Raw genomic sequence first — 11,165 nt, forward strand, 5'->3', positions numbered from 1 at the left:
TTCCTATCCCACAGCTGCTGTTGTTGTTTCTCTGGGTTGTCATCATTGCAGGCAAGGCTCTCACCTCGCAGGCAGCTGCCCTGTGTTCTCAAGGCCGCTGTAACGTGCAGAGAGGCTGCAAGGAGCCAGGCACAGTGGGAACAAGGGCTACCTCAGCCCTGTGCTCCAGCCCCAGCCACTCACCAGCCCTTGCCTTCACTGCCCAGCAGTGCCAAGGCACAGCCACCTTCTCCTGTTTTATCTGGCTCCCTCCAAGTGAGTCCTGCCAGCTTGGAACATCTTGGAGCAGAGCAAGGAGGGGATTCTGCCCCTCTACTCTGCCCTCATGAGACCCCACCTGCAGAGCTGCCCTTCCAGCTCTGGGGTCCTCAGCACAGGAAAGATGTGAACCTGTTAGAACAGGTCCAGAGAAGAGCAGGGAGATGCTCTGAAGGCTGGAGCCAGTCTGGGAGAGCTGGGGGGGTTCAACCTTGAGAAGAGAAGGCTCTGGGAGACCTCAGAGCCCCTTCCAGGGCCTAAAGGAGCTCCAAGAAAGCTGGAGAGGGAATTGGGACAAGAGATGGAGGGACAGGACACAGGGACAGCCCACTGCCAGAGGACAGGGCTAGATGGGATATTGGGAAGGAATTCCTGGCTGTGAGGGTGGGGAGGCCCTGGCACAGGTTGCCCAGAGAAGCTGTGGCTGCCCCATCCCTGGAAGTGTCCAAGGCCAGGTTGGACAGGGCTTGGAGCAACCTGGACTGGTGGAAGGTGTCCCTGCTGATGGTAGGGGTTGGAATGAGATGAGCCCTTCCAATATAAACCATTCCATGATTCTCTGATCTCAGGGCTCAGGATAGACCCTCCAGCTCCTTTAACCCAGTGAAGATGCTTATACTGGTCAGCAGAGCTGCCTTCATCTTCCCAGAGGGACGCTGGCAGGGGATGCTGCTTTGCAAAGCCATCAGCACCCAACCATCCCAGTGGGATGTGGGATCAAGGCTGTTTGTTTCCCAGCCCCTCTGCTTCCAGATCCAGGCTGATGTCTCACAAGACTGCCTTCTTTTTTTCTCTTTTCCCACAAGGAGGCAAATCAGAGACCAGAGGGAGGGTGAGGCCCAGAATACGCAGGTGTTTGTGTGGATAACTCTGGAATCCCTGCTAAAACAGAGGGTTTAAAAGGAATCTGACACTCTGTGCCTCTGCCTCGTGCCAGGTTAGGACTGAGACCCCCATCTTCTTGCTCCAGGGAGATCAAGATCCCTGTCCAACCACCACATCAACACTAATTCCTGGAGGCATCAGCTGTGGGAGCAGCAGCCAGCAGAGCCAGGGGCTCACCCGGCCGGTGGGCACTGGAGGCAGGAGAGGTGATGGGCTGTGGCCTGCAGAGCCCTGGGGAGAGAGCCAAGGGCAACTGCGGGAGTTTTCTCCCAGGCATTCCACTCCTTGTTTTAGACCTGCCATGGTTTTTTAAATACCAGCAGTGCCAGGATCCTGCTGAGACCCTCAGCTGGTCCCTGGGCTGCTGCGATTTTCCAGGTTTAATAAAGCTGCTCATTGCACAGTGGGGGCAGGGGGAGAGCAGACACATTGCAGCCAGTCTACAGGGGGGCTTGCCAAAGCCAGCTGAGATTTCCCTGGTTGCCCAGACACAATTCCCAGGCGTCTGCCACCTCTCCCACCACTTCTGGGCTCGAAATCCCCGAGCCAATCCCGGCAGCCTCCCCTGCACCCGCGAATGTGGAGACACAAGTGTGATTCTCTCCAAGGTTTTTCTGTCACTGCAGCCACCAATATTTTTCTCTTGTAGTTTGAGAACTTCTTGCAAAACTGGAGTTTGTAAAAACTCAGATGAATAGGAACAGGATTTATAATTCCAAAACCAAAAAAAAACCCCTGTGGTGCTTCTTTATTCCTTGGCCAAGGGCAGTCAGTGATGTTTCCGTGCCACGTCAGACTTTGGGCTCTGGAGCTGGTAACACACGTTTCTCGTGACTCAGGTCTCTTGTAACTTCTGAAAAGCACCCCCCTCCTCTCTTGCAGGTCCTGAGCAATGAGAACAAGCTGACCCTGAAGTCGGTGCGCCAGGAAGACGCCGGGAAATACGTGTGCCGGGCCGTGGTGCCGCGGGTGGGCGCGGGCGAGCGGGAGGTGACGCTCACCGTCAACGGTACCTCCTGCTCCCCATCACCAGTGCCCTCCTCCCGTCCTCCTGCTGCCAAAATGCCCCCTCAGAGATTTCCTTTCGGGGGAAATCCCACCCCCAGTTGGACCAGGGAGGGAGGACAATAGGAGCAGAGTGGATTTTTTATTTATTCTCCCGGAGATTCACGAGTTAAAGCAAAAAAAACCCCAAGGTTAGCTCAGCCCCACGTGGTTCCTTATTACCAACAGGGGTTTATTGAGTAGCTGGGAGCTGGCATCTTTAAATCTTTAATAGATTAATCTTGCAAAACCCTCGCAAGGTCGGAGAGCACTGTTGTCTCTGTTGTACAGCTGGAGAGCTGGGAATTGAGCCTGGAGCTGAGAACAGCAGCCTAATAACTCTCCAACCCACATGAGGATTCCCATGAGAATTCCTGTGAGGATACCTGTGAGGATTCCTGTGAAGATCCCCCTGAGGATTCCTGTGAGGATTCCTGTGAACCTGTGAGGATCCCCGTGAGGATTCCTGGGAGGATCCCTGTGAGAATACCTGTGAGCATCCCTGGGAGGATATCTGGGAGGATTCCTGGGAGGATCCCCGTGAGAATACCTGTGAGCATCCCTAGGAGGATATCTGGGAGGATTCCTGGGAGGATACTTGTGAGGATACGTCCACGGCTGCTTGGGACTCACCCACCACGGTGTCAGGATGTGCCCCAGACCCACACCCAGAGCTCTGGAGTTTAATGATGCCCTGGCCAGGACTCTGCAGCTGCTGCTAACAAATTTCAGAGCTGGGTGTGCTGCAAATGGTGTAAACAGAGGCAGAATTTTGCTTTTTCTCTCACCTGCATGACAAACCAGCAGGTTTCAGTCCCCACTCACTGTCATAAGAGAAGGAAACAAGCAGAAGGCAGCCCAGGCAGCAACAAGCCTTCATTTTAAACGCAGGTAATGCAGATGGGTGGATGCCCCAACCTGGAAACATTCAAGAATAGGCTGGACAGGGCTCTGAGCAACCTGATCTACTTGAAGATGCCCCTGCTCACAGCACGGGGGTTGGACTGGATGACTTTTAAAGGTCACTTCCCACCCAAACCATTCCAGGATTCTATAATCCTACAAAGGGAAGCCAAGGGCAACACAGCAGGGGACTGGAAACCAACCACTCCCTGTCTCCGACTCAGCTCCTCGGCGCCTGAATCCTCCTTCCCCGGTGGCTGCTGGGCTTTAATTACAATTAAATGAGCTCATGGAAAACAAAGCAACAAATTAGCACAAACAAAGAACCTGCTCCTTCCCTGACACCTACCAGGCACACGGATGCCTTGAATGCAGAGCAGAGGGTTCTGCAGGCTCCGGGAATTCGGAGCCTTCGGCAGGGAAAAGCTGCTCCCCAGAGCTTTGCAGCTCCCACCTGGCAGAGCTGAGGAGGAGCAAATGAAATCCAGGAGTGGGGCTCACTGCTCAGCTCCCAGGAACCGACTGCCTGCAGCATCCCATCCCACAGGATGTGCTGCTTTGGTGCACCCCAAAGGTGACAGTGTCGGGACATCCCATCATAAGCATTGGACCAAGGGAGAAGCCCTCACCTCCAGCTCAGGATGGTGTCCTGGCCCCCCAAGTGAGGAGAACCAAGCCCCAGAGCAGCATCCCCAAGTGTGACATCAGCAGACATCGGGGCTTGGCAGCCTGTCCTGCAGCTGGAGCAGAGCTCCAGCTCCAGAGCACAGCTCGGTGTGTCTAATCCAGCTAATGAATTCTGCTGGAAGCCTGTTCTGCTGTAATTCGAGAGGGAAGTTGAATGCCTCATATTTTGAAGTGCTTTTAAATCCAGAGGGTGATACAATTGTCTTGGTGCCTCTCTCCGTGGGCTGGGATTCGTCACAGGAAAATTAGGCATTTACAAGTGTCTGTTCTGGGCTGGCTGCACAGACCCTGAGTAGGGCACATGGGCTTTGGAGGGGCTGATCCTTCCCCCAGAGCACAGAGACCCCGACTGAGGGATCATCCGACCCAGTCTGAGCCTGCAGCCCCACCTGCACCAGCCCATCCACTCCCAAAATTATCTGAAATCGTGGCACTACAATACTGAGGTGGGAGAACATCCCCCTGCCCTCCCCACGCAGGTCTGTGGGTACAGAGCAACCCATCCCCATGGCAGAGCCAAGGCCACCAGCCTGCAGGAGGCAGATAGGATTCAGAGTCTGGTTAGTGGGAAGGAGGATTATGCAAAGCAGCAGCATTTGGCAGGGCTGGAGCAGCAGAGGCACGAGGGAAGGGAGGAACGTGGTGCCATCATAAATCAGCAGCAGCTGGATTTACAGCAAAGCCTCTCGATGCTCCTGACTGCACCCAGCCTGGTCACAGCTCCCAGCCTGGCAGGAGAAGCCCCCCAGGATCCCTTCATGGACAGATCCCCAGCAGTACAGTCTGTCTGCCCGGGCTGCTGAACAGGGACACCAACCCTGCCCACCTTGCCCTGCAAGAAAAGGTTTGTCAGAAGGGCTGGACAATTCCAGGTGGCTAATCCAGGATGTAATTTGCCCAGGATTCACCCCAACAAGGAAGCTGAGCATGCCCAAGAGCTGGGAGTAGGGCAGGGCTGACCTGCCACCCTGCTTGGGCAGGAGCATGTCCTGGTGTGAGGACATGGGATGTGGAGCTGCTGGAGCAAGTCCAGAGGAGGCCACGGAGATGCTCCCAGGGCTGGAGCCCCTCTGCTCTGGAGCCAGGCTGGGAGAGCTGGGGAGGTTCACATGGAGAGGAGAAGGCTCCAGGGGGACCTGAGAGCCCCTTGCAGGGCCTAAAGGGGCTCCAGGAGAGCTGGAGAGGGACTTGGGACAAGGGATGGAGGGACAGGACACAGGGAATGGCTTCCCACTGCCAGAGGGCAGGGTTAGATGGGATACAGGGAAGGAATTCTTGGCTGTGAGGGTGGGGAGGCCCTGGCAGAGGTTGCCCAGAGAAGCTGTGGCTGCCCCATCCCTGCAAGTGTCCAAGGCCAGGTTGGGCAACTTTGGAGCAACCTGGGCTAGTGAAAGGTGTCCCTGTCTGTGGCAGGGGGGTGGAATGAGATTGGCTTTAAAGTCTCTTCCAACACAAACCATTCTGTGATGGTGCTTTGCAATACTGGGCAGCACCAGCCAGCCAGCCCAGGGCTTCTGCAGGAAACAAGGAGTTAAACCAAACCCTTCTGCCAAACCATTCTGTGCTTCTGCAGGAAACAAGGTTCAGATGGACTCAAGCAGACTGGAGCTAAGGCCATCCTTTCATTCCTGAAGGCTCCTGCTCCAGCCTCCTCTTTTGTGCCAGGCGCCAGGACCGCGCAAATAAATCGGGACCGACGCGCTAAAAATAACCTCCCCCAATAGCTCCATCATTTATATCCATAGCAACATTGCTTAGAGCCTTTTCCCTGCCTGTGGGCTGTCTCACACTCGGTGCTGAATGCCAGGCTGGAGACTGGCAGCTTTCATAAGGAGCCAGAGCCTGGTGGAGAATCAAACGCCGGCCGCGAACGCGAAGAGGCTGCGACTTGGTGCTATTATTTCCAGGCATGTTCATCTCACAAATGGTCTTTAGTCATCCACTATTATCATGATGATAAGCCTTCGACTCTGAACTCCTGAAGCAATAATAAAACCCGAAGCCATTGGCATTTGTGCCATTTAAAATCCACTCGCCTTGGGGAAAATGATCCTTTTAATGATTATTAAGCCATTTTTCTCTAGCGTCACCCAGTCTTGGAGCACTTCCAGAATTCAGAAGTAACATACAACCATTGAAATGGAAAGGAGATGGTTCTTTTGATTATTATTATTTAGGCCTGGCCTTCAGATCCCATCACTGCTCTCGCCTATAGAAGCAAGATCTTTAATGGCTTTGAGACCATCACATGAGCAAGAGCATCACTGACCACAGGATCTGATGCCTGATGACCACGAGGCAAAGCAAGGATTCAACCCACCCCCACTGAGACCTTTGGGAAAGCTGGGCTGTCAGCGATGGATAAAGGAGAATTCACACCTTGGGATCATGCCTTGACTAACATCTTGAGCATTTAGGCAGAAAAACATAACAAAGTGTGGCGGATTTTTTTGTCTTCTTCGATCAAAAGGGGCACAAAAGTTTCCCCTGACGTACAGCTGTGCCCATTCCATCAAAACAAGTCCTGACCTTCATGCCCAGCTCCTGCTATTCCTGATGTTGACAGCAGCTCCCTTCCAGCAGTAATTTCCTGAGCTGCCAGAACTGTGGTCCCTGGTCAGTGAATTGTGCTTCACTGAGCTCATTTTCCATCCATCTCCCCTCGGAACAGCGTAGGGAAGGAGGGACAGGGCTGTGTCTCAGCAGGAAGTGTGGGGGGAGTGTGCAAGTTTGCTGCAGGAAAGGGTTACTGGGATGATTCCAACAGTCAACTGTATCTGTGAAGGCACCAGAGGGAAGGATTTGGTGTTTTGGTACATTTTTGTGCATTCTGGAAATTCGTAAATGGGTGATTGGAATGAGAATCAGTCAGGAATACCCAGGTGAATATTTGTCCCCACTTTACCTCAAACCCTTGAGACTTCTTAAAGGAACACATCGGTTCCAGGTCAGGAAAATGGGAAAAGTCCATGGGGAAAGAATGGGGGAAAATCCACAAGGCTGTATTTTCTGAGAAACCCAGAGACAGACCCCAAACCAGGAGTAACAACCCGGAATGAACACCCAAAATTCCTGAGCTGGGGCAGGGGCAGATGTGCCAGCCCCTGCCTGGGCCCTCTCCCTGCCCTGCAGCCCAGCTTGGTGCTGTTTTCTCTTCTGCCAGCAGCAAGCCACTCAGGGAAATGCAAATCTGCTTTAATTAAGGAGGTTATCAAACAGCAATTAGGATCCCAGCTCTTGTGTTGCTCCCTTGGGGTCTCCCCTGCAGGGCTGTTGGAGAGTGAGGGACGCTCCGATCCCACCAAGCCATGATCCCCTAATCCCACCCCTTTTCCCCTAATCCCAGGATGTCACCAAAGCAGGACAAGGACATTTCCCATCCCAAACTGGCTCAGGTGGTGTTTGGCCTCGTATTGCTCAGAAATCCGAATGGGGGACAAGGTTTTCCCAGCAGAAACCTCTCCACCACATTGGGCAGGCTGAGTGCAGGTCACTGAGGGTGCCCTGAATGTACCAGCTGTGCCTCCTCTGCCCTCCTAACACTTCCTGAAACCCCTGGGGATGGTTGCCTATGGAATCTGGGAGAGCACAGAAGAGGAACCAGGTGGGATGGGATCCTGCTTTGCTTCTGGAGCAAACAGCCCTTCTCAGGGGCCATGTCCACCGAGGAGAAGGGGACAGGGTGATTTACACCAGGGATGGGGGAGCAGAGATGGGAGATCCCGGGGATCTGTGGGGGCTTTGCAGAAACCCAGCAGAGCCCAAAGTCCCCACTCAATGTCCTTCTCCATCTCAGGAGGTGATGGAGCTGTTGCTCCACCCCTGACCCTCAAAGCTGGACCCCGACGTCCCTCTGTAGCTCCACTAACACCCCCATCCCCAGCAGTCCCCACGGGGTGCCAGCAGCCCTCTCCTCTCTCCACAGGGCCCCCCATCATCTCCAGCACCCAGACCCAGCACGCCCTGCACGGCCAGAAGGGGCAGATCAAGTGTTTCATCCGCAGCACTCCCCCACCAGACCGGATTGTGAGTATCCCCCCGGGGCACGGCGGGTGCCTGGCACACCCCGGGCTGCCCCGGGCTCACCCCTCTCTCGCTTGGCAGGCTTGGTCCTGGAAGGAGAACGTCCTGGAATCCGGGACCTCCGGGCGCTACACGGTGGAGACGGTCAGCACGGACGAGGGGGTCATCTCCACACTGACCATCAGCAACATTGTCCGGGCTGACTTCCAAACCATCTACAACTGCACTGCCTGGAACAGCTTCGGCTCCGACACCGAGATCATCCGGCTCAAGGAGCAAGGTGGGCACTGCTGGGGGTCGCTGGGGGCTGGGGGGCAGCGGGAATTAGTGCCCAGCTGGGCTGTGAGAGTGGGGAGATGCTGTGACAGGCAGGAGGTGCCCAGGAAAGCTCTTGGGATGCCAAAGAGGAACGTAATAAATTAGGAAATTAGGAAGGCTGGTGACAATGCTCCAGCCATGGTAGCTGTAGGATTGCATCCTTAGGGTACCTGGTCCTGGCAGAGGGCCAGGAGGGGGGCTCTGCCTCTGCTTGACAAGGTATTCCTGATTTTACTGTTCTGCTGAAGATGGAGGGCACAAGATGATCCTGCAACACTTGTTCCCTGTCCCACAGCACGAGGTGATGCCACTGCCCTGGGCTGGAGGATCATTTATAGCCTTGGAGGGACAGGAATGGCTGCTCTGAGCAGACCCCACTGCTCTGTGGTGATGGCAGTGAGTGGGAGGAAGGCGTTTGGGCTGGTGGAACTCCCCATCCTGGCCACCAGCCACCAATGCCAGCACGTTTTACAGGGCTGGGCTTACCCACCCAGCCTCGAAGCAATTCCCAGGGGGTGTCCAGGAGATTTCCACTCCCAGGGCTCTCCATAGCAAGGGAGGGAGACGGCTTGTGTGAGGAATGCTTAGCTCCTGGAGGAACTCCAGTTCTCCTCTATTTTATTAAATGCCAGGGCAGGCAGGTGGATTGTTCTCATTAAGCCATGATTTATAGGCAAGGCTGGCGTCCAGATTAAATCAGAGCTAAATGAACCCCTTAAAATTAGCCTTGGGCTTCTTCCAACGCAAACAGAGCCAGTGGTTTTTCCAGGTCTCCTGCCAGTCCGCGGGAGCGCTCGGTCCCAGCGGAGGGTGGCCGGGCAGGCTCGGAGCTGAGACCCCACCATCCCTGCCAGGCCAGGCAAGGGGGACAGCCCTGCCCCGGGCAGGGGGACACCGAGGGTGGCAGAGGCCATCCCCTTCACGGGGACAGCCCTGCGGCCGGAGCGCGGAGCGGAGCAGGGGGCTGAGCGCTCAGGAGGCTGCGGTGGGCGCTTGGGCTGTGCCAGGCTGTGGACACTTGCTTTATTTTCAAACAGGTACGGAAATGAAATCAGGAGCTGGTATTCAAGCAGGTATGGAAATCATGAGCTGACCGTGAATGTGAATTGTCCCCAGCCATTACCACACCTGAGGGCCCGGCGTCCTCCTCCTGGCCCCGCAGCTTTCCGGCAGGGCAGGCAGGGCAGGAAGGGGCGTAGGGAAACTGCAGGGCAGTGACTGGGGCAGGACTGGGGATTTGGAGAGGTCAGCAGAGCTCCCCTCTGCCACTGACCCGCTCTGCAAACCACCACTTTCTGTGCCCCAGCTTCCCAGACCCCGAGAGGGGGATGATGTTACACAGCCGTGTTTTAAATGCTGCGGAAGTCCCAGAAAGTGCCATTGTGGGACAAAAGAGAGGGAGAAGTGCAAGTTTCCAGGGCTATTTGCAGGCATCAGCTTGTTTCAGCATCGTGGGAGAGTGCTGGCCAGCCTCCATTGGCCCCAGAGCAGGGCTGGGTGGATCTTGGAGCAGATGCTGTGGGATGTGCTGCCCTTGTGCCTTCCTCATCCCCTGCCCCAGACCAGGGCTCCTGGGGGAGCATGTGGCCAGCAATCTGCTCCTCCTCAGCCTGCCCCTCCCTTTGGGAACTGTGCTTGGAGGGAGCGGAGGGACTGAGCAGGGAGATAACAAGGCTCAGGGGCTCCAACTCTGACCCCCTCCCCACAAACATGATTTCATACTCCACCCCCCTTCCCCACACCTCCCAAGCTGCTGCCGGGATCTGAGTGGATAAATCAGCTTTGCTGGCTGAGCCACAGTCCGAAATCCCTGCTGGGAACCCAGCTCCAGAGTTTTGTAGGCAGAAGGATGTAATCCCAGCTCTGCCTCCCACAGACCCTGCCTGCACATCCCACCCCACAGCCTCAGCCCTGGCACGGGCCATCCCTCCTGTCCCAGTCTTTGTGGCACCCTCAAGAGCTTGGGAAGGATGGCAGAGTTGATAAGCCATGGGAGAAGGCAGGAAACTGGGATGTAAAACTGGCAGGGGCTGTGAATGATGGTTCTTGGGTTAACTCATCTGTTAACCTGCTCGGATGCCATTTCTCTTTCTTAGTAATATTAACACATTGTCTTCTTCTGCACTTCATCCTTTCGAGGTGCTCATTTGTTAACCTGCAGGGCACTAAGGAGAACAGTTGTTAACCTGCTCCTCTGGCTGCCCCCTCCTCTCCCTCCCAGGGGAAGCTGAGGCACAGAGAGGTCAGGGCTGCACAAACTGCAGTGTCCCAGGGGCAGCGGGGACGGGGGAGCGGGGAAGGAGGCCCCAAAACCCTCCCCGGGCTCCTCACCGAGCCGCTTGCCAGCAGCCAGGGGTGGGTCCCTGGGGGGAAAAGCCACCTGTGGGACCTTCATCCCGCTTCATGCTCCCTCTCCTTCCTCTTGCAGAGTCGGTGCCCATGGCGGTGATCATCGGCGTGGCCGTGGGGGCCGGCGTGGCGTTCCTGGTGCTGATGGCCACCATCGTCGCCTTCTGCTGCGCCCGCTCCCAGAGGAGTAAGTGTGCCCCCCTCCTCGGGAAGGGGCTGGGGGAAAACTCTGGGGAGAGGGCGGATCGAGTGGGTCAGGGAGAAGCCAGAGCCTGAATTTACTGACGCGGCACCAGCACGAGCTGCTTCTCATGTTGGTCTTCCCAATGTTTGCTGCTCCAGTGGTGGGAAGGTTGGAACACCAGGCTGGAAGACGAGGAAAAGAATTTCACCCTGGTTAGTGGCGTGCAAGGAGCAGAGGTATTACAGAGATCAGCTCAGGAATGATGGGACCAACAGAGCACTTGGATATTAGGAGAAGGACTCATTTCCTGCCAGGGTGACTGCAGATTCCTCTCCCAAGACAAACACTGGAGCATTGTGGCATCATGTTGTCTTCCAAATGTTTGCTTTGCCCATGGGAAAAGGGAAGTGTTTGTGGAAAAACGTGCTGATCCCTGTTAGCAGCACAGGCAGCTTAGGAGGCATGCAGGAAACCTCTTAATCCCTCCCCTGGAGTAATCCTGATGTCCAAGAGG

General features: G+C 55.6%; 1 protein-coding gene across 5 annotated transcripts in view; it reads left to right on the plus strand.

Annotated features, from left to right (window-relative positions):
• The window catches only part of KIRREL3 (kirre like nephrin family adhesion molecule 3), a 358,997-nt gene that overhangs the window by 336,180 nt on the left and 11,652 nt on the right, over positions 1-11,165 (plus strand). For 4 of the 5 annotated variants that reach the window (XM_051812422.1, XM_051812425.1, XM_051812427.1 and 1 more), the window contains 5 exons: positions 2,026-2,152; positions 7,703-7,803; positions 7,882-8,080; positions 9,156-9,191; positions 10,547-10,654. In XM_051812422.1, coding sequence (XP_051668382.1) covers positions 2,026-2,152; positions 7,703-7,803; positions 7,882-8,080; positions 9,156-9,191; positions 10,547-10,654 — 571 coding nt within the window. The remainder of the gene's footprint in view (positions 1-2,025; positions 2,153-7,702; positions 7,804-7,881; positions 8,081-9,155; positions 9,192-10,546; positions 10,655-11,165) is intronic. The other variant, XM_051812424.1, reaches the window with a different exon arrangement.

This window comes from Manacus candei, unplaced genomic scaffold, assembly GCF_025592945.1.
Source record: "Manacus candei isolate 608988 ecotype Guabito, Panama unplaced genomic scaffold, ASM2559294v1 h1tg000086l, whole genome shotgun sequence".
In the NCBI taxonomy this organism is placed as follows: Eukaryota; Metazoa; Chordata; class Aves; order Passeriformes; family Pipridae; genus Manacus; species Manacus candei.